Source organism: Panthera tigris, chromosome B1, assembly GCF_018350195.1.
Source record: "Panthera tigris isolate Pti1 chromosome B1, P.tigris_Pti1_mat1.1, whole genome shotgun sequence".
Classification (NCBI taxonomy): domain Eukaryota; kingdom Metazoa; phylum Chordata; class Mammalia; order Carnivora; family Felidae; genus Panthera; species Panthera tigris.
The window spans coordinates 76,956,737-76,980,659 of record NC_056663.1 but is presented as its reverse complement, the minus strand read 5'-3'; the positions used below and the strand labels follow the sequence as shown (position 1 = coordinate 76,980,659).

At 40.5% G+C, this 23,923-nt stretch overlaps 1 protein-coding gene across 7 annotated transcripts in view; it reads left to right on the top strand.

The window, feature by feature from the left end:
• Nucleotides 1-576: 576 nt before the first annotated feature.
• The window catches only part of DCLK2 (doublecortin like kinase 2), a 151,172-nt gene continuing 127,825 nt past the window's right edge, over nucleotides 577-23,923 (top strand). For all 7 annotated transcript variants that reach the window (XR_006216735.1, XR_006216734.1, XM_042983786.1 and 4 more), the window contains exons 1-2: nucleotides 577-1,177; nucleotides 20,882-21,216. Coding sequence is in view for 5 of the 7 variants with exons in the window: in XM_042983786.1 (XP_042839720.1) it covers nucleotides 757-1,177; nucleotides 20,882-21,216 (756 nt within the window). In the remaining 2 variants the exon portion in view is untranslated. The remainder of the gene's footprint in view (nucleotides 1,178-20,881; nucleotides 21,217-23,923) is intronic.

The window sequence follows — 23,923 nt, the reverse complement described above, 5'->3', positions numbered from 1 at the left end:
CGGGGTGCGGATGCTCGCGGGTGGACTGGGCCGGCCGGCAGAGAGGGAGGCGGGCTGCATTATTTCCCGCTAGGGCCGGGCTCTGGGGGAGGAAGGGGCCCCGCACTGCCTTCCCAGCCTGAGTCCGCGCGCGCCGCCCCAGGGCAGGGCCTGCGGAGGAGCGAGGCGGCGGCGCCGCATCCCCGGCCTCTGGCTGGGCGCGTGGGCGGGCCGAGGCCGGGCGCGACGCCCCTGCGGGCCCGCGGCGCCTCTCCCACGCTCCCAGCTCCTCCCCCTCCTCTTCCTTCCCCTCAGCCTCCCGGGAGCTGCCGGCGGACGCGAGCCGCGGCGGGCGCCCGAGCTTTGTGTGCGCCCGCGGGCCCGGGGCGAGCCTGGGGCGGTCCAACTTTGCGGCTCCTGGCCGGCTCCCAGGCGGGAGTTGTGAGGCGTGGCTTGGTGGAGAAGGCAACCGGGGTTGGGGGGCGGGGGGGCGTGAGGCTCCCGGGTAGGCGGGAGGGATCCAGCGAGCCGCTCTGGACAATGAGCTGGGCAGCTCGACGCTGTGGCCACTTTTAGTGGGGGCGCGGGCCGGTCGGCGCCTCGGCTGCTCAGAGGCCCCCACCTGCGAGGAGAGGGCGGGATGCCAGAGCCAGGTGTCCCGGCGCCGTGAGGCCCCTCACGGTCAGACGTCCCTGTACTTGATTCTCGCATTGACGTTAGGCTACAGAGAGGTTGTGGCTGGGACGTTTTTTGTGGGGAGCCCTTGGAGCAGCCGCGATGGCCAGCACCAGGAGTATTGAGCTGGAGCACTTTGAGGAACGGGACAAAAGGCCGCGACCAGGGTCGCGGAGAGGGGCGCCCAGCTCCTCGGGAGGCAGCAGCAGTTCGGGCCCCAAGGGGAACGGGCTCATTCCCAGCCCGGCGCACAGTGCCCACTGCAGCTTCTACCGCACGCGGACCCTGCAGGCTCTGAGCTCGGAGAAGAAGGCCAAGAAGGCACGCTTCTACCGGAATGGGGACCGCTACTTCAAGGGCCTGGTGTTTGCCATCTCCAGCGACCGCTTCCGGTCCTTCGATGCCCTGCTCATCGAGCTCACCCGCTCCCTGTCGGACAACGTGAACCTGCCCCAGGGCGTCCGCACCATCTATACCATCGATGGCAGTCGGAAGATCTCCAGCCTGGACGAGCTGCTGGAAGGTAGGAGAAGAGGGCCCCGCGCGGCAGGTGCGGCCCAGCGCGACAGCAGGTGCAGTGGCCATGGGCCGGCGCGCGCCCGCTTGCGCTGCGCAGAGGGGAGTTTACGGGGTGTTTTCTAGGCCGCAATGGGAATTGTACGTTTCTGCCTGCTTTTTTATAGATTTTGTGTGTGGGGCGCGCTCCCATATACAGTGTCCTTTCCCGGAGATTTGTCTTTAAAAAAGGAAAAAAAAAAAAAAAAAAAAAGAAATCTCAGTGGCCTTTCGTGCCATCTCTTAATATTGGTGAACTTGGAGTTTTTGTTTTTAGTGCAAATTGTTTAAAAAGGTGGCTCTGAGCTGAGGATCTGATGATGATAAGCTTTGATGATAAGCTTTCTGTTTGGCCCTCTGTGTGGACCTCGGTGCAGGCACCTGTGATCCAGCGTTTGGGACCCTGTTGTACCTGCTCTACTCAGAAGTTGTGGTTGTGAAACGCTCTAGGCTGACTTTCCTAGTTTGGCTTTCAGCGTGTAATTTAAGGTCAGAAGGCATGATCCTAGACAGTGGCTCTCAACCTTGGGAGCATCTTGGATCACTAGGGACTTTAAAAAATTATGAATGGCTGTACCCTGCCCCCAGATATTCAGATGTTTGGGGTGTGATCTGGGCAGTTGGAGTTTTAAAAGCTCCCCAGGTGGTTGCAATGTACAGACAAGATTGAAAACCACTGTGCTACAGGGTTTTCTACATTTGGCTGGTAATGAGGTGAATCAAGGTCAGTCTCTCCTGCCTCCTCCCCTCCTGAAAGTAACTAGTTAAGATGATAGAGTCTGTTGGAGTCAGCAGTTGGGGCCTATTATGAATTAGTAATCCTAGAATGTTAACCATGCTTCACTCAGAGGGACTGCTTGGCTGTATGTTGTGTCATCCTTGAATTCTTGCAATAATGTATTCTTTCCTTTCAAGGGGAAAAGGCATCACTAGTAGTTAAGAACTTCTTTCCAGATCTAAACAGTACCTATAAAGATGACAGAACTCAAGTGTATGCAGACTGCATGTTTGCATACTGTCTGCTCTCATGCATCTTAACAAAAAAAGCAAAAAACAAAAAACTTATTCTTGGATGGGGGAGGGGCAGAGAGAGTGAGAGAGAGAATCCCAAGCAGGCTCTGCACTGTCAGCTTGGAGTCCGACTCGGGGCTTGATCCCACAACCTGTGAGATCATGACCTGAGCTGAAATCAAGAGTCAGATGCTTAACCCACTGAGCCACCCAGGCACCCCTCTCATGCATTTTTCTTAATGCAGATGGTACATTCCATGTAGTGATAACAATATTGGCTTAGCACAGAAAGGAAACTGAACTTTGAGCCAACTATTTTTCTTATATTATCTCATCGTGTTCTTATGTTATGGTTTGAAGACAGTTTGACCATCTTACACATTAGGAAACTTGAGCAACATGCCTGTTACACAGTGCCTGCATATAATGCCCTTTCGTCGCCAGTTCACCGCTAATAAATTGATGTAGCCATACTGAGGAGTAGTGAAAGTGGTTGAGTTTCTCTACTTCGTCATTGTTACCAGAGGTTTTCCCTGTCTTGGCTAGATGAGGACCCTGCCCAAATTAAGTTGTCTCTTCAGCCTTTGTGTGTGTATTCTTGACTTCACACGTTCACTTGGTCATTTGTGCGTTTTGGTTTTAAAGTACTCCTGAGGAGGTGATGACAGCCAGAGGAGTTTAAATAAAGTGATACATTGTTAAAAGAGCTTTATTGATTTATCATGTGAAATACTTAAAGGCAGCATTTGCCTAGATATTTCAAAACTGAGTAACATTTTCTGACTGACCCAAGCCAGATTAGCAGCCCTGTGGAAAAATGAAGGCAATGCCTATTGCTTAAGTACCCATTTCTCACCTTCCCTTGGGATACCGTGCATAGTGTCTGAGGAAGGACAAAAATTTTAATATACTCTCAAGTAATTTTAACAGTGTATTTGCTACATGAAATTAGTGTATTCCAAAGATAAATATCATCATGGCGGGGGGGTGGTCAAGATGACCATTATGCATATGAGTTAATGAAAGCACATATTTTACCCTGAGTTTGTCATTGCCCAGGTGTTGCATGGTCCACTGAAACTGTATAGTTTCAGCTGTAAGTTGAAAGTTGACAAGTTTACTTCTGATTATGTACTCATTGATATTTGGAGGATGGGGAACCATAAGAATGTGTAGAGTCCAAATTTTACTACCGTAGGATAAATAATGATTAACATAAATAATTTGCACAACGGAAGCGTTTCCCTGGTCTAGCCAATTGCCTACTTGTTTCAAGCAGTATTTAATATAATAAAATTACTGCAAAAGAAGAAAATTTGTGCCCTTCTTTTGTCATAGTGACATTCTCTCTCACAATGGATCTTTGTCTAGGTCTTGAATTTCCAACAAAATGAGTGGAATACCCTGTTTCAAGGCTGTTTGCAAGAAAAAAAATAAATGCTTAATATCAGTCATTTGTGAATTTAAATAGTTTAAATTTTTAGTTAAAATTGTGTGCTCAGATGTTCAGATTTATCATGAGGAAGAACTAACCAGCTATCTGCAAAATTACTATTTGCATCAGTAAAAATGAGCACAGACTGTATAGTGTTGCCCATAGAGTCAAAATTGACTATTTTAGATCATTTTTAAAAAACTATTTTTAAATTGTATTATTATTTTAGTAATATCTACACCCAACATGGGGCTTGAACTTATTCTGAGATTGAGGGTCCTATGCTTTTCCAGCTGAATCATCCAGGCACCCTTGGCCATTTTATTTATTTATTTATTTTTAAGTAGGCTTCAGGCCCAGTGCAGAACCCAGTGAGGAGCCCAAAATGGGGCTTGAACTCATGACCCCAAAATCAAGACCTGAGCTAAAATCAAGGTTGGACTGAGTGAGCCACCCAAGTACCCCTCCCTCTCCCTGTTTTGAGTGCAGGTAGGGGAGAGTGGCGGGAGGGGGTGGGGGGGAGAGGGAGGGAGGGAGGGAGAGAATCCCAAGCAGGCTCCATGCTCAACGCACAGCCCTACTTGGGACTTGATCCCATGACTCTGGGATCATCACCTGAGCTGAAATCAAGAGACACTCAACTGACTGAACCACACAGGTGCCCCTGGTTCATTTGTTTTCTTTTTTAACGTTTATTTATTTTGAGAAGGGGGGGGAGTGTGGGTGGGGGAGGGGTGGAGAGTGGGAATCCCAAGAAGTCTCCATGCTATCAGTGCAGAACCCCATGCAGGGCTTAATCCCAGAAACCATGAGATCATGACCTGAGCCAGTTTCAAGGAGATACTGCTTTTCTAGAATGTTTTTCTAAAACGCTTTTAGTGGAGAATAGAAAGTGATGATTCAAGACAGCTGGGCATGAACACTCATTTAGAGCCCCAATCCTGTTGAACTCAGATGACAAAAGAAATTTGCATGGCCCAGATTTTTTCTTCTGCCTTTGACCTTGAATGTCTCTGGAGACTGAAAACAGTGTTCAGGTGTTGGCTGGCACTCCTCCTGTACTATGCTAAACCAGCAGGCATCTTCAGCCTTTTGGTTTACTTCCCCTTGCTGGATTAATTTCACTGAGTTGGTGCTGTGCATCCCTGTACTACGTTTAGTCTTTGAAACTAGATGGGCACATTCTCTCAGAGGAGGACTGTGAGTCATAACAGTCAGCCCTGGGAAAATCTGTTTCAGTTGTCTGAAGCCATGATCCAGCCAAACTTACAGCATCTATGGTAGACAACTGAGGATGTTCAGATGACTTGTTCTTAAGTTCTCATGTCTGTGGCTAAGAGTCAGAATTCCTAATCTTAGGTGTTTAAGTTTATTTAAGTAATCTCTACAGCCAACCTGGGGCTCGAACTCATGACCTATAGATCAAGAGTCATATGTTCCTCTGACTGAGCCAGCCAAGCACTCCTCTAGTCTTAGTTTTTGTTTCATGACTGTTTTCCCCTTCTGAACATTTTGGCTATATTTGTGAAGTTTTGATGTCCTAAAGAGAGAGGGATAGTAGATTCATGGATAGTAGAAACAATGCCTGATTGAGTCAGGATCCCTGGGTTCTAGTGACTGGATTTAAGGAAAAATCACCTCTGTTCTCTGGGCATTAGGGTCTTTTCCTATTGCATGAAAGGTTGGCAGATTATCTAAAGAATATCCTTTCTAGACTGAAAGTATATACCCTTCCCCTTCCTGAGTGATTACTGAGTGTATGATGCCCTGGGCTGCCTTTCCCTACCCAGAACCTGTCTTCTAGGAAATTACTAAGGCTGCAGATGTCCTACTACCAAGCAAGTAGTGGGTATAAGGGTCTGATGAAGTATTTGCCAGGAGTCAAAAATATTAATAGCCACCTGTCTCTGCCTCTCTCATTCCAAAATAAAATGTTGTTTTATGTTGTTTTGATCTTTTACTCCTCAGTAACAACAAACATTGAATTTTTTTTGGTGAGAGAATTTTGATTGTTTTGGTAAGTGATACTTCCATTCTTCCATTAAATGAACTTGAAAATTAGGTTGAATTCTTTTGAATTTAAGAAAAATAAGGTTCTAAAGTGATCAAGCACTTGATGTTCCTGAGGTTCTCCTAGTAAGCCTACTTTATTGAATCTGTTTGGTTAGGTCAACCTCTTTGAAGGTGTTAAACCAAAATACAGTTACTGAGAGAGTTTGTAAGTAAAAATGAGTCTCAATAAGAACCTAGATTATAGGGTAAGGGTTCCCCTCGACCAAAGATAGATTTTTTATAGTAATAATAGAAATCGAGTTCTTCAAAACTTGTTATGGTGAGGAAAGAAACATAAACTCTGTGAGTTATAAGATATTTGCACATAGAAGTCAAAAGTAGTACACTAAGGCATTTATGATGATCAGATGTGGCAGTTTAACATTGAATTTTATGTGTGCAAGCCTTCTCTGGCAGACTCCTAGGTTCTTCAAGACTCATTTCAAATACTGCTTCTCTATGAAGTCTCTTTCTAGACCTTAGGGATATTGGTCTCAGATAGTTGTTGATCGAGAGTATATTTGTTGTTGTTCCAGGTGCTGTTCCAGGGTACAGTCTCTTTCCTCAAGATGCTCATAGAGGAAGAGAGATAATGAACGTACACACACACACACACACACACACACACACACACACACACACAAAGTTGGTCCCAGCTCATATGCTGTAAATGAAGTAGAAATGAGGTGGGGGCAGGATGATGAAAACATCTTTCCTGAGAAACAGATGTTGGAGTTAAAGTCTGAGGTGAAGCTTAGAACTCTTCCCTTTTCTTACCTCACAGCATTTTTCCTTAGCACTATTATTGTAACACTGATCTTTGTAATTAGTGGTGTATCAGGTTGGGAGCATGGTGAGGTCAGATCTCTTGCACACACAATAAATTCATTGAATAAGTAGGCCAGAAAGTGATTGTACCTCTAAGTCCCTTGGTTGTCAAGGGAAGTTTTGTATGAATTGAGTTGTTCCTCTATATTTGTGAAAAAATACATACTTTGAAAAATTGGATTATGTTTAGATACATTAAAGATTCTGTGCTCACTCATCATTGTGGAGAAAGTGACTTTTCCAGAATACCTGCTTCTACAAATCTGATTATTTTCTTCCTCTCATTTCCTAAAATAGGGAAATTTGGATATGCTATAATATAGCCACCTAATAAGTTCTTTCCAGAAGTAATGGGAAGAGAAGTTTTCATTTGAAGAATAAAGAATTATTAAGGTTGAGGGGAAGAAATGGAATATTTAGGAGACCACATATGAATTCAAGTATGACACAGTGATACTTGAGTAGTTAAAAGAAAATATCAATATTTCATAAGGTTTTCAGCTATGGAAATAGTTTATGATCTTGTGATATAAAATAAACTAGATTCCCTTGGGCAGTGGTTGTCAGACTGCTTTCTTCACTGCTGGGAAGGCTAAAGGAGTTGCTGTGGGTCTCTACTGCCTGTCTGGATCTCTTCCCCCTCATTTCCACCTGCCTATACTCCCACCACTTCTGTTTTTTATTTCTTCTATTGATAAACCACTACTAGTAGTGGTTTTTACTACTAGTAGTAAAAACCACTACTCTGAGGATTCAGGATTCTTACATTAACACCATCTCACCATAAACACGTGAGATATTTTATTTCATTCATTCATTCATTCATTCATTCCTTTTTCAAGTTTTTATTTAAATTCCAGTTAGTTGGGGCACCGGGGTGGCTCAGTCGGTTCAGTGTCTGACTTTGGCTCAGGTCATGATCTCACAGTTCGTGGATTCGAGCCCCCTGTCAGGCTCTGTGCTGAGCCTACTTGGGATTCTCTCTCCCTCTCTCTTTCTCTGCCCTCCCCCACTCACATTTTCTCTCTCTCTTTCTATCTCTCAGAATAAATAAATTTTAAAAAATTCCATTTAGTTAACATACAGTATAATATTTGATTCAGGGGTAGAACTTAGTGATTTTATCACTTACATGTAAAACCCAGTGCTCATCACAAGTGCCCTCCTTAATACCCATCACCCATTTAACCTATCCCACTGCCCACCTCCCCTCTAGCAAAGCGCAGTTTTTTCTTTATAGTTAAGAGTCTGTTTTCTGGTTTGCTGCTTTCCCCCCTCTGCTGTGTTCATCTGTTTTGTTTTTTAAATTCCACATATGAGTGAAATCATATGGTGTTTGTCTTTCTCTGACTTATTTCATTTACCATAATACTCTCTAGCTCCATCCATGTCATTGCAAATGGCAAGATTTCATTCCTTTTTTTTTTTCTGAACTTTTTTATTTAATGTTTTTTATTTATTTTTGAGAGAAAGAGAACCCTCAGGCATGAGCGGGGGAGGAGCAGAGAGAGAGGGAGACACAGAATCCAAAGCAGGCTCCAGGCTCTGAGCCGTCAGCACAGAGCCCAACACGAGACTCGAACTCACGAACCATGAGATCATGACCTGAGCCTGAGATCATGACCTGAGCCGAAGTCAGACGCTCAACCGGCTGAGCCACCTAGGCCCCCCAGAGTTCATTCTTTTTTATGAATGAATAATATTCAGGAACAATATTCCATTGTGTGTGTATATATCTATGTGTATATATCTATATATAAATGTGTATATGTCTTTATCCATTTATCATTTGATGTACATGTGAGATGTTTTATTTACAGTCATTGTGTGAAGTCCTTTACATGTTTCGTCTCATTTAACTTTTATGATATCTTGTGAAATATGCTGCACTGTCTTTCCATTTTACAGATGGGGAGGCTCAGAGAGGATAAAGAAATTGCCCTCTCACGCCATGAGTAAAAGGTGGGGCTGAAGCTCAAAGTCTTTGTCCTTCGCTTTTGAACTGTATTCTGAACTACCACCTGTGAGGAAATGGGGTCTATTCCAACCCCCCAGGTTTACATAGATCGCAGCGTATGAGCAGTCTAGAACTCCAAACATGTTAATCACTTATGTTTAGAAAATGAAGATCACAGTAGTTCATTAGTCACTGTAGGTGTAAAGACAATTTAGGATGTTTCATGTATGGGTCCTGAATAAAATGCACTATGCTACATACCTGCAAAGTAAGATCTGTGCATAGTTCTGCATAGTTGCCTTGCTTGACCCCAGTAAAATGAAAGACATGTTAGGTAATTGCTAAGGCCCTTTCCCCTTTAAAGTTCAGTGATCTTGGGAAATCCTTTAGGGAGTGGGAAAGAGAAATGATCTTGGCTCTATCTGGCTCTATGTCACTTTTTAAAAGGTGGCCAGCTTTAGGGGCACTTGGCTGGTTCAGTTGGTAGAGCGTTGTCTTGAGGTGGTGAGTTTGAGTTCCATGTTGGGTGTAGAGATTACTTAAAAAATAAAATCTTAAAAAACAAAACAAAAATGTTGGTCATGTTTAGAAGGAGTTCTTAGAACCCTAATAACCTGCTGGAGGCTCTTCTCCACAAAACATTCTCAGGAAAGGGAAAATTACAAACCTATTGAGGACTGGGACCACAGTTATTTTATTCATTTCTTTATCCCATGCAACAAATACCTTTGGGCACAAGATATTTGATGATTTATTTAACTCTTGTGCTATATATAAGAGCTTTTAGTAGGTGGGAATAGGTGGATATAGGTGTTTTTGAAACCTTTCTTAGTTACCACAGCCAGCCAGACAGTTGGCTAGATTTGTAGAAGTAGAATAAAGCAGTAGAGTAGGCATACTGTAATTTGTCAGAAGCTCTACTTTAGAGACTGAAAGAATAGGAAAAATTGACTTCTGAGATCAACTTAAGTAATTTTGATTACACTATAACCTTTGCAAGCATCTCAAAGTGACTAAAATAATCTACAATTATGACCTGCTACGTTATCTGCTGTTTACATGTTGATTAAATTATACTCTCAATAAAAGTTTTAACATATCTTCACTGATTTATCTCTGTCTTCACTGTGTATATTTTACAGACTTAAGATTACTTTAAGTTTTGCAGCACCCAGGTGGCTTAGTCGGTTAAGTGTCTGACTCTTGATTTGGGACCAGGTCATGATCTTGCAGTTGACGGTGAGCCCCACATCAGGCTCTGGGCTGAGCATGGAGCCTGCTTAAGATTCTGTCTCCTTCTGCCCCTCTCCCCTGGGCTCTCTCTCTCGCTCTCTAAAATAAAAAAGATTACTTTAAGTTTGAATAATAACAATATAATTATTTCTTAAAGGTAATGACTGTTGCTTTCTTCCCAGTACCTTTGTCCATTATATTGGTCTTTTTACTTAATGGTATTTTGCCTCATTGGCAGAGAATCAAGGAAAGAAAAAAGGAGTTATGGAATTTTAGTGTTTACATTCATGTTCATCAAGCCTCTGTGAGGAAAGAACTTGAGAAATAGCCTGTGAACTCATCTCGTACTAGTTTAGTGATCAAGGTCAATAGTTGAAAGGCTCCACGTGAACCCTATGATGTATATAAAACACTTAGCAGAGTCCTAGCATTCAGTGGCTCTTTGGTAAATGGTAGTGGTCCTTAACATCTTAAACCAAATTTTATGCCCTTATAACTTGCCTGCTGTATTCTAGAGACACCCTTTGGAGCTACATACGACTTATCCTACTTTTACATGGCAGTTCTTCAGACATCTTGAGACAGTGGTCATACTTTACTATTTACCTTCCTTTCTGTCCTGCAGACATCACCTATTTTGGGGGCAAACATCTGGCTTCTGAGTTTTTCATCACTTGCATTGTATCTTTGTGAGCCATCGTTACTATCAATCACTTGCTTAAAACTGGGGCCAAGTCTCCCTCTTAGACTCACAGTGAGATTTAAGGGATGAAGGAGGAAGGTGATAAGCAAAGCTCTCCAGAAGTTGGGGAAACTCTGTCAAGGAAAGTTTTATCTCTGCTCAGATGGTGAGCCAGTTGAAGGACTGACCCTTGATCCATTATGCCCCAGTTGCTTTAGAAGTATTAGCTGGGCACATTGTGGTTTGACGTTTTCTCTCTTTCTCAGCATCCTTAAGATTATAGTATTTCTCAGGGCACCTGGGTGGCTCAGTGGGTTAAGCATCTGACTCTTGATTTTAGGTCAGGTCATGACCTCACGTTTCGTGGGATCGAGCCCCATGTCGGGCTGATAGCATGGAGCCTGCTTGGGATGATCTCTGTCCCCCTCTTTCTCTGCCCCTCCCCCTGCTCTCTTTCAAAATAAACTTTAAAAAAGAAAACCATTGTATGTTTCTTAAACTTTTACAATATTTTGGCCACTTAAAAATGCAAAACAATGTGAAAATGTAACAGCTAACTTGTAGAAGTCCAGTATTGCCTTAATTACTTTAATTACATCATCACTTAAATACATAGAAAGGTAGGTATACTTGTACCATAGGTCTTATACACCAATACAACCTAAACAATTTGATAACGTAAATACCAACGGAACTGTATAATCGATAAAAATGTAAAATAGAAATATGAAGCTGCAGATAGATACTATTTGTTCAAGCTAAATTGTTCCCAAATGTGACCGTGGCACTGAAAGCTGAGTTCAGTGTGCTGTATTTCAAAATGCCATGTAATGAGTCAGTCTTGCACTGTTAGCAAGCCTCCATTCCTGCAGAGTACAGTTATGTCTTCTGGCCTTAACTTGCTTCAAACACATCTTTTATGTAAAGTCCACTTCTCTTTTTCCTCATGAGCTCCCAGCATAGTTATACCACTTGGTGTCAAAAGAGTTAAAACTGTGGACAGAGTGGTCTGACTGTACTTTATTCAGAAGCAGTTGTTCACATATTCCAGAATAGAATGATAAAAACATTTAAAATTTTGTCAGAATAAACACAGAATTAAAATTGTCATAGTGAACAGGTTAGAGAGGGAGAGAGCCAAAGCATAAGAGACTCTTAAAAACTGAGAACAAACTGAGGGTTGATGGGGGCGGGGGGGAGGGAGGGCAGGGTGGGTGATGGGTATTGAGGAGGGCACCTTTTGGGATGAGCACTGGGTGTTGTATGGAAACCAATTTGACAATAAATTTCATATTTAAAAAAAAATTGTCATAGTGAACTCTTGTAGATCGCGGAACATGCTTGTCCTAGGTGTAAGGCACAAAAAGGTAGTGAATGTGATCTGTAGGTTCCATCCTACCAGAAGACTAGAGAAAAGTGTTAAAGCTTTTTGGCTAGTGAGTAGGCTGTTTTTTTGTTTTTTTTTGTTTTTGTTTTTGTTTTTTTTTTGGTAGGATTATTTCTTCTACTTTTACCTAATTTTTTTGGTATTCAGTGAAACTTCTCTGAAATTTCAATGCTGAAGCATGGATTTCTGGGCATACTTACTCATAGATATGCAGATGTTCACAGTAGCTTTTGTACCCCTTTCTCAGTGGAACGTATCACAGCCTGTACCGCTAGATGTGACTTTAGGATGCGGCTTGGTTCAACCAGTTGCCTTCAGATGTGTTGAAAGAGCATTGGTTTTAGAGATGGAATATCCCATTTTGTGTCCTCCAACCTGCCCTGCAGGAAATGCCATTATATTTGTTTTGCGAATGCAACAGCAATCCGCCATGACACAGCAAAGGAGTGCAGAGTCGGATAGGTTTCCAGGCCAGAGAAGTGCACTGTGTGTAACTCTGCTGAGCCCCGTAAGTTCTGGGCACTGTACAGTTAGGGTGAAAAAACCTGACTAAGTTGTTTGCCACAACAGAATAATAAATCAACCTTACTTTTCCTCAGCCTGTATTTTTCTTAACCAGATGGGCGTGGGAACTCATGTCTGATGTGCTTTAGATGCACACATTTTAACGTTTATTTATTTTTGAGACAGAGAGAAACACAGCATGAACGGGGGAGGAGCAGAGAGAGAGGGAGACACAGAATCGGAAGCAGGCTCCAGGCTCTGAGCCATCAGCCCAGAGCCTGATGCGGGGCTCGAACTCGCGAACCGCGAGATCGTGACCTGAGCTGAAGTCGGACGCCCAACCGACTGAGCCACCGAGGCGCCCCTAGATGCACACATTTTAATTCACCCAGGACAGTCTCACAAAGGCTGTATTTGATGAAGGACATCAAACCATTTTGTAGATGCAGTATACCCAGATTTATCTTCCTTGGTTATATGCCTTTGGAGCAATTTTTTTTTCTCAGTTTTGAAAGTTAGCAAAGAATTAAGGTTCCTAAGATTATTGCTGATATTAGACCTAAAGTGTCAGTCAGCCAAGCTATCTTTTCCTTTTGTCTTTCTATTTTTATGTTACCATATTTAAATCTGTGTAGGGGGAGCTGGGCTTTTTTCTAAGCTTGAAGAGCCCTTTCACTTTAGACTTGTATCATAAAGTTCAGTGCTTGCTTCATTCCAAGGTATGTGTACTCTCAATGTCCAAATTTTGTAGAATTGATTTTCTGCCATGAATATCAAAATAGTTTATAATTACAAACTAATTAGTAGCATTACGCAGTTAATCTAAATATTTTCACAGAAGTGAATGAGAGACTTTACAGGAAGTGATATAAAAGTAAGCTAAACCTACTGTTGTTGAGGGGCGCCTGGGTGGCTCAGTAAGTTAAGCATCTGACTTCAGCTCAGGTCATGATCTCATGGTTTGTGAGTTCGAGCCCCACACTGGGTTCTGTGCTGACACCTCAGAGCCTGGAGCCGGCTTCAGATTCTGTGTCTCCCTTTCTCTCTGCCCCTGCTCACGCTCTGTCTCTCTCTCTCAAAAATAAATAAACATTAAAAAAAATTAAACATACTGTTGTTGAATTTCCAACTGTAAGTTTGCAAAGTAACTATTTGTAATTTCTAACAGTAAATTGACATTTAAGTGTTGAGAGATTACTGTGACTTAGCCATTAAAAATATTCATGTGTACACACACCCATGTACATATATATATACACACACACATGCATATTCCATTGATTGAAAGACACATTACATTTATTAGACTAAAAAAGTGCCCTGTACACTTGAAATTTGTATACCACTGTATGTTAATTATTCTTGAATTTTTAAAAATAAGTGTGTGCCCTGGATTCTTGATGCTTTGGTCTGAAATGAATTAGGAATGTTGGTAGATACTAGACAGCCTTCATATATATGCCTTAGGTTGCCTTTCAATGGACTGACGTGACCTAAGAATGTCTCCAGTCATGTACAACGTCTTTCAGGAACCTGACCCTGAGCCTCCCAGCGTCATTCTGTATAAACAGCTACACTGTGCAAATGTTTTACCCAGACCTAATGCAACTCCAAACTGTGAGATGTGTGAGTTTGCATTTCCATCATTACTTTGACAAACATGTTTTCAGTGCCTGTTATATACCAGGTACTGTGCTAGATGTGGGTAGTATAAAAAAGATAGTATTTTTAAGAGCTTCCAGTCTAGGCAATGGTTTGTAATGAGAGGTTGTTTTCATAGTCACTTGTGAAATTAAAAACCCTTGCCTACTTGTTCTGGTCCTACCTTCCAGTGATTCAGTTGGAACAGTGGTGAGATCTGAGCATCTGTACTTATACAACAAAGTCACCTGATTAAAAAAATTCTCCACTAAGAACCATTGGAAGAGAGAAAGAAAGAATAGATAATTATGAGAAATTGATGCATTCTGAGCTCAGGAAAATTCATATACATGTACAGCTCAGTGAGTTGTTATGAAGTGAGCACCTTTGTGACTACCAGCCATTTCAAGAAACAGAATATTTCCAGAATCTGAGAAGCCCTCCCTGTGTCCCTTCCTAGTTAAAATTCTTCCCAAGGTAACAGTAGCCTGACTCTTTTATCTATATTTCGACCACCAATGAGGGCATCCCTAATTGATACAAGTTAGTTTTGTCTGTTGTGGACTGGAGAGAAATTGAATCCTACTACGTGTATTCTTTTGTCATCTTTTTTTCTGACCATTGTTTGTAAAATCCATCCAGGTTGTTAATATGGCTCTTGTTCATTTTCATTACTATATTATTGGTAGACATGACCATACCACAATCTGCATATTCTCCTGTTGGACATGTGGATTGATTTTTCATCTGTGGCTGTTGAGCGATACTTCCACATACACATGCTGGTGCCCATGTGCATGAGTTTTTCTGGGATATTTTTCTGGGGTGGATTCCTGGGTCATATGATGTGTATATTGTAAACCTAGTATTAGATAGTGTTTTTCCTAGGTAATTGAACCAATTTAAAATCTTTCCAGCAATATATGATAGTTCCTATTGCTTTACCTCTTTGCCAAGAGTGTCTAATCTTGACTGGTCAGTTAAAAAGAGGCAAGATGGGAGAAGGAGGAAGGTTATTTCAGACATACAAGAAGCAAAGAAAATAAGAGGGTATGATGGGTTTGGAAGGAAGTTGCAAATATACTGGTATGACACTGACTTAGGAACCTGTGGGAAAGTGGTGGGAGATGAGGGTGGAAGTGTGTGATGTACTAAGGAGTTTGGTCTTTATTTCAAAGGCAGTGAAGCAAGCAGATGATATCAGATCTACATTTTTAAAAATTTGCCTTGACAACTATGTGGAAGATGGAATGAGGCCCCATAGAGAACTTAACTACTCTAATCCAAGGAGAAATGAGAGGAGGCAGAGTCAAAGAGGATAGATTCCAGAGATACTTAGACCAAGGTCGACAGTTTTGCCAATTCTGTTGAATGTGGGAAAGGGAAAAGAGAGGCAGGAGTCTTGATTTTTGGGTAGGTGTCCATATAGATAGTAATTTCATTCAGTAAGTTGGGGAATTCAGGAAGAGAGTTTGAGGTCAGAGTGGCCATAATGGAGAGTGGAGTTAGTTTTAGGCAGTAGCATGTGAAATATCCATAGATTATCTAGCAGGAGTAGGCTGGAGATGTCCTCAGGATATAGGTGGTGTTTGAAGCTGTGGAGGTGAATGCAATTGCCCACAGACAGTCTAAGGAGGATGAAGTAGATGCGTGGGAGAAGAGGATCCTGAAGAGCAGACCAAGGAAGAGTAACCAAAGAAGTAAGAGGTGTAAACCAAAAGATACCAGGTTGTGGAAGCTAAGGAAAAAAGGATTTCCAGAAGAGAACCATGACTAGTGTCCAGTGCCCTCAGAAGATACCAAGTGGATTTGGAAGGTGTACTTTGCATTTGGCAAAGACCTGTTTGGGGATCAGCGTGTTCCAGCCAGGGGAATGCAGGGAGCAAAAGTAATGCCACAGTGGCTGAAGAACAAACAGTGGGTGAAAAAACATTTGAGGAGTGCTTTTTAACTCAGCGGTGAATGGAAGCCAGAAGCACATTAGGTAGAGTGGGATGAGGAATGAAGAGAGGGAGGATTTGTGTGTGTTTAAGGTGGGAGGTATTTGTATCTAATTCTGGAGAGAGGGCTGCCTAGTTAAATGGAGAAGAGAAGAACAATGTCCCTGCAACTGCAGCGTGAGGAGACAGAAAGATCTAAATCCTGGTGGAACGACTCAACATCGAATAGGAGGTGGCTGTCCTATTACTGAAAAGGGAGAGAAGGTGGGAAAAATTGTCACAGTCTGAAATATGTTTGTGGCAATGAAAGTTTTCAGAGACAAGAAATTGGGGAGTTCCTGGCTTGTAATATCCTCTTGCCTCTTTTTTTTTTTTTTTTTAAGATTTATGTTATTTTTAGAGCGAGGCGGGGGGGTGGGGGAGAAGGACAGAAGGGGAGAGAGGAGAGTGAAAGAATTCCAATTCAGTGTGGAGCCCCCTGTGGGGCTCAATCTCACAATCCTGGGATCATAACTTGAGCTGAAATGAAGAGTCCAATGCTTAACCAGCTGACACCCAGGTGCCCCTATCCTCTTGCCTCTTAAAGAGGCTGTATCTTGGGTTGAGTAAGGATGAAAGTTAATGGTTAATACCCAGGTTGTATTACACAATTGTAGACAATTTATCAGCCTGCTAACTATGAAGTAAAGTGACTTGGAACAAATGTCAGTGGTAAGAAGCCATAACCATGCCACTGTGGAGTCTTAAAGGATATTCAAAGACTTTCTCTTTGTACCTGAAAACAGTTAAGTTTTGTAAACCACCTTATGCTTCTATCCATCTTCTTTCTATACATAAAGCAAATTTTCTTTGTATGTAGTATTCACGTGATTATAGTTTCCAAAATGATTTTCCCCCAAACTCTTATGGTCACAGAACTATTATTGGAAGGAGGGAGAGAAAGAAATTGAGAGAGAGAGAGAGAGAGCGTGCATGTGTTTGTGTGTGTGTGTGTGTGTGTGTGTATCTCAGTTCTCCGAGAGAACCACCAGAGTCCACCAAGAACATACCTGTAGTCAAACAAGTTGAGTTTATTACTCACTGCAGTAAGGAGAATGGACATTGGAGTATACCATGGGGCATCTTGGTAAGAAGGTGTTAGACCTATCATAGAATTTGGGCTTAGGTCGGATAATCTCAGGGAGCATCTGCAGAAGCAGGGACTTGCTCTGTATTGGGTGCTGTTAGAAGGAAGGACAATTCTATTATTCATTATATTCTATTCAATTCTATTATCAATTCATTAAATCTTATAGGGAGCACAGAGTATATTGAGGAAAAAGCTATAATTGGTAAAGAAGTGGCAGTCATTCGTTGAGTTGAGAGGAGGATGTCTCATATTTTGTGGGTTGCACAGCGACCTTGTTTTTGTGTCACTTTACCATAGCCTGAGTGACTTTGATATATTCTGTGAGCTTATATCCCAGGGAAGAACATAGGTCTGTCTGTGAGCATCAGACCAGCTTATAATAATGTCAAGGTCGCTGTTAATGTCACATCTGTTGTGGACTTCAGGGACTTCTTTATTTTTCATATATCCATATATGATATATGTATACATACACATTTATATCTTAGTTTAACTCTTATGCTTATCTTTTCCTTGTTTGGGTAAGTGTGGTTTTAGTATGTATTGGCAAATTTTAAAAAACCTTTTCAGAATATGTATTTTATCAGTATATCAAAACTCATTATTTCAGGATATACTTTTTCAGGTGTATCAATAGCATAAGATGTACTGCCATTTGTTACATTATTGGGGAGTCAGCAGAAAACACAAGATTCTTGAACTGATCCAAGTAGAAAGTAGGTGGTGGTCAGGACACAGAGAGTGGACATTTTAAGAAATATTTAGAAAATAGGACAGAACTTGATGTCAGAATGTAACATGTAGGGAAACCAGAAGAGTGAAGAATGGTGTGTAGGTTTCTAACTAAGTACTTTTGGCAGGAAGTGATATTCCTTGCCAGGATGGGGAGGTAGGGGGAAGTGACAAGTTGGCAGGAAGGTAACAAATCTTAAACCAGAATCTCTACAGTAGCATGAATCTGGTTGAGGGGAGGCTGATTGCTTCTAAGCAATCTTGTGGGTGCTTAGTACCTAACAGAATCATAATTTATTGTTTGGTTAACAGCAAGAGCTCTAACTGGCCAAGGAGCCAAAATCTTAAATTCTTTTGTCACCATATTCTCTCCTGATAGACAAATATGGAAGTGAAAAAATTACAATCAGAGATTGTTTAATCAGGGTGGGGACATAGCAAGGGAAGCTAGCCTAGGTATCTTGGTGGCTATTGTTATCAAAGTATGACATTTGTACTATAGGGCTTTATGTGCCCAGTATACAGAAACACAGGTTTACCTGTCTTAAACCTTGCTGCTGAAATGTTGTATACCAAGAATGCCAAAGTGGGTATCTTATTATGTCAGCATTTAGCATGTGAGCTAGTGCATAGTAGGTACTCCTTGCATATTATGAGGAAGAGTCCAGGCCTAACTGAAGAACACTCTGTGGACTGTTATTTGTCTGCCATGCGTACAAGGAAGGGATGAGGCTCTGTCTAGCAGGCGTTTGCTGGTTTAAAACTTTATATATTATAGAACTGATCTACAAGTCTTTGTTTTTTAAATAGGCTCTATGCCCAGTGTGGAGCCCAATGTGGGGCCTGAACTCACAACCTCAAGATCAAGATCTGAGCTGAGCTTGAATCAGACACTTGACTGACTGAGCCTCCCAGGTGCCCCTGATCTACAAGTTTTGTTTTGTTTTTTTTAATGTTTATTTTTGAGAGAGAGACCGAGGCAGAGAGAGGGAGACAGTATTCAAAGCAGGCTTTGCGCTGTCAGTGCAGAGTCTGATGTGGAGTTCAAATTCACAAACCATGAGATCATGACCTGAGCTGAAGTCAGACCCTTAACTGACTGAGCCACTCAGGTACCCCTACAAGTTTTTAATTGAAACATTATGAAGCAAAAAAGGGAGAGAAGGAGGGAATTAAAATGTATGTGTAACCACACATACACAAATTAAAAGACAGACTTCCTCTACCTGTTTTCATTCTGGCATCCTGAACCTATGTAAAGAGGCAAAATACAGACGAATTTCAAAGGCAGTTTGCCTGGTTGATACATCAACTGTGCAGGGACTAGGTTGATCAAGGAAATCTGACATACTAAACATGCTCTTGTTTTGTTTCTCTTTGCCATTGTTTTTTTCATTTATACTGGGAAAGGCTTTTCCCCAGCTGACTTCTCCCTGCCCTTAAAAAAAAAAAAAAAAACAGTCTCTTGCTGAAATTTCCTTTTCTTCGTCTTAATATTTTGAATCAGAACATACAATTAAGTTTTTATTGTTGGTAAAAATAGAGCTTTTCAATGTGAGACTTGTGTTCTCTACAAAATTAAAGCAAAATCATAAGTATTTTTGCTCATAAATACATGCATGTGATATATAGTTCTATTTTATGAGATTTATGCGTGTATTTGAAATTACATACCACTTCCCCAGATGATTACACTGTGAAAAGTGATTTAGATAAACCTACAGAGATGAAAAATCTCTAACTGAATGGAGATGGTTGGGCTGGCTTTCAGACTACTGGTGTGGAAGCAGCATTAAAGCCTGTCGCTGGTTCCCTAGTTGGACAGTGGCCTCGTTATACCGTTAGATAGAAGATGTTACTCCTCTTTTTAGACCCTTCTTATATGCCTGATCTGTTCCTGAATTGTTTGTGTGCCTTTGGGAGTCTTCAAGTTCTCCATTAATCAGGATTTTAAGAACATCCTAAATAATAGGATGTTAAATATTTATATTAGTAGGTTTTTCTCAGGAATTCCCTTTCACTATTTTGACTATTTTTGTTTTAAGCATGAATGTTAAGACTGATGTCATATAATTTTTAAGAGTGAGACTGTTACACTGAAAATGTGAAAAAATACTGGATTCTTTTTGAGTTAGAAGGTATATTGGAGAAAATTTTACAGTGTAGTCCTCTTGTATGCCAGAAAGGTGAGCATAAAAGGATTGGGTGACTTCTGGGTTTCCTGAAAGAAAAATTATGATTTTAAACATATAATTATGAATTACGGTTTTCAACATATAATTATAAAAATTATTTTTCAACCTGTAATTTTGGAACTTAAAATTAATGAACATTGACTTGGTAAGCTAATCAACAAATATTATAGTTTTTATATTTTACTTAATAAGAATTAGGCAGAAGGCTGCATGAATAAGGAACACATCATTTTAAAATGCTTAATATCCTTTCCCATGTAAGTGAATATAGAAAAGCCTGTCTATTTGAACTAATTATTCTAAATTCACATTCTTTAGTTAAGAAAAAAAATGCCTGAAGTATATTTCTTTGAGCTGTCAAAACTCTTCCTTCGTTTTTGCAGTACTTCATTAATTGAGTAAATGATCTTATGACTAAATATATTTTAGACAGCTATATGAGGATGGAGTAATCATTCTTCAGTTAAGACTGAAATCTGTAATTGGAAGGAGAAAAATAGTTTTATTTCTTTGTGTGAATATATTATTTCTTCCAGAATGAGATTTAAAAAAAATTAAAATGGTTAATAGCTTTTGGAGTTAGAAAGTACTCTAGAATTCATTTGATTCAACAACTTGAATTTATAGACAGTGATCTTGAGAACCAAAGTGCAGAGGAGTTATTCGGGGTGACATATTTGATCAGAATAAAGCCCAAGTCTCTCTTGTTTCATTTGTCCTGTGCTTTTCACTTCGTAATGTGTGTTATTCTCTCTCTCAAAACCAATCTAGATGTTTAAATAGAGAGAAAGGGTGGACAGAATGCCAAAGGAAAAGGATGTGAATCCCCTTCCAGCGAACCTGTTAGGTTTCAGAGTTCACGTAATGGGTCTCCATTTGTTCTTAAGATACAGTGCTTCTGTGGTGAGGATAATGATGCTAATAAAACTGGTTTTTGCTTTTTTAGGTGAGAGTTACGTGTGTGCATCAAATGAACCATTTCGTAAAGTTGATTACACCAAAAATATTAATCCGAACTGGTCTGTGAACATCAAGGGTGGGACATCCCGAGCCTTGGCTGCTCCCCCCTCGGTGAAAAGTGAAGTGAAGGAAAGTAAAGATTTCATCAAACCGAAATTGGTGACCGTGATTCGAAGTGGAGTGAAGCCTAGAAAAGCCGTGAGGATCCTTCTAAATAAGAAGACTGCTCATTCATTTGAACAGGTCTTGACAGATATCACCGAAGCCATTAAACTAGATTCAGGAGTGGTCAAGAGGCTCTGCACGCTGGACGGAAAGCAGGTAAGATGTTTACTAGCCCCCCCCAGCTCTCTGTCTTACTTTTAAAGTCTCCCTGTATCATGGTAGTTACATATTTGACAATAAGTAGTCCAGAGTCTTCTAGAAGACTCTGATTTCACTCATGTGGAGTCATATGGTATTTCTTTCACTGACTGGCTTATTTCACTTAGCATAATACTCTCTAGCTTTAACCATGTTATTGCAAATGGCAAGATTTCATTCTTTTTTATGGTGGAATGATATTTTATTGTGTGTGTGTGTATATATATATATGTCTACATGTATATATATATTTGTATATAAGTATATGTATACTTATACCATATCTTCTTTATTCATTCATTTATTGACAGACACGAGCTGTTTCCGTATTTGGCTGCTGTTGATAATGCTGCTCTAAACATCAGGGTGCATGTATTCCTTTGAATTAGTATTTTTGTATTTGGGTAAATACCTAGTAGTACAATTGCTGAATCATAGGGTAGTTCTATTTTTAACTTTATGAGGACCCTTCATACTATTTTCCAGAGTGGCTGCACCAGTTTGCATTCCCACCAACAGTGCAGGAAGGTTCCTCTTTCTCTGCATCCTTACCAATACCTGTTGTTTCTTGTGCTGTTAATTTTAGCCATTCTGACAGGTATGAGGTGGTATCTCATTGTGGTCTTGATTTGTATTTCGCTGATGATGAGTGATGTTGAGCATTTTTTCATGTGTCCGTTGGTCATTTATACATCTTCTTTGGAAAAGTTATCTGTTCATGTCTTCTGCCCATTTTTTAATTGGATTAATCATTTTTGGGGGGCTAGGGAAATGTAAACTTCTGAGGGAAGAGTAGAAGTTGAAGAGGCTTCCTATATTAAGTGGAAGGTTTTCTAAGAATAAGAACACCTGTTGACTAGTAGAGTCATTTATGGGTTTGGTAAATTGTAGGAGTCCAAATTAAAGATATTTAACATTTTTAGAAATGTTAGAAAAGCCTAGAAAGGAGAAACCTTTTCTCCTCACCTATATATAATGTTGAAAATGCATTTCAAAAAAGTATTTTGATAGGAATGTCTATGTGAGTTTCATAGAGCACCATGGAGGTAGTTAATCAGCATTTCTGAAAAATAAACAAAAATTACACAGGAAAATGAAAGCCAAATTATGGTAACAATATATCAGAAAATCTAATGGGCTAAGGAAGAAAAATTAGGCATGGTGCCCAAGTGGCTCAGTTGGTTAAGCATCCAGCTCTTCAGCTCAGGCCATGATCTCATGGTTTGTGAGATCAGGATCTGACCGCGTGGAGCCAGCTTGGGATTCTCTTTCTTCCTCTCTCTCTGCCCATCTCTTGCCTGTGCATGCTCTCTCTCGCAAAATAAATAAACTTAAAAAAAGAAGAAAAATTGGGCAAATCTGAAGAATGCATGAATACTGAGTTTTGCCACAATCAGATTATCATTCCTAAAAAGAAACATGTGGCTTCTGAAGTATATTTTTTTCCTAATTTCAATAAAGGTAAATTGTTTGTATTTACATTTTATTGAACATTATAGTTTCCAGCATTAAATTTGTTTCTTCCCTTTTGTTTTTTCCCTATAGCACACTTAATTTATTCTGAAGTGTTTAGCTCATATAGTGCTGAAAATGAAACATTGGAGCAGTGCCTTCTAGAAAAAATGTGAGAAGGTAGTTTTCTAATTTCCTAACACCAGATTCCTAACACCTAGTTAGCTGATTTTTTTCTTGAAACATTAACAGAATTTAAAAACTAGTTCTAAAAATTCCAGTAGATTATAGTGAGTTAATAGTGACTTTTCTAATTAATTAAATTGGCGATTAGAAGACATGACCTTTCATAGCAGCCTGCCCAAGGTTCATAGTATGAATGGCAACAGACACTTTACAAATTGAGTTAATAGCATGGCACAAGACAAGACTCATTCTGCAAGTGAGTGAAAATTAATTAAAGTAAAATAAAGATGTGGCAAGTTAAATAATTAATTCTTGGTTGACACAGGAAGACAGGAAACAGAGACAAACATTTAAGACCCCTAACAAAAAGAAAAATGAAAACCATAAATGTGCAAAATTAAAAAACCTGAATGGCATATAAACAGTAAATGCAGATGAGATTTTAAAAATTGAGATTGAAAATCTCCAAATGAACGTTTTTCAGGGAAAATGGAAGTGAAATACGGAAGTTGAACATCTAATTGAAATGGGTGATCATTGAAATGTTAATAATTATCTAAAAAATTACCTTCAAAGAGGCTCCAGACTAGATATATCAGTATGTAAAAATGTTAACTAAAGCACAAGCAACCCCAAATTACCCACATATTAAAAAATACTACACTACTAAGAGCTGGACTTAATGACAGGAATTAAAGAATGGATCACTGTTAAGAAACCTGTTTATACATGAGATCTAGAGGATAAAGCATAAAGGCACATGTAATCCCAAAATGGTTGTAAAGGTATTTGACAAAATACAAAATTAATATTTAGCTAAAGATTTAGTAATAGGGGCACCTGGGTGGCTCAGTTGGTTGAGCATCCAACTTCAGCTCAGGTCATGATCTCGCAGTTCATGAGTTCAAGCCCTGTGTCGGGCTGTCTGCTATAAGTGGGGAGCTGGCTTCAGAACCTCTGATCCCTCTCTCTCTGCCCACTCTGCATGCATACCCACATGTTCTCTCTCTCTCAAAAATAAATACTT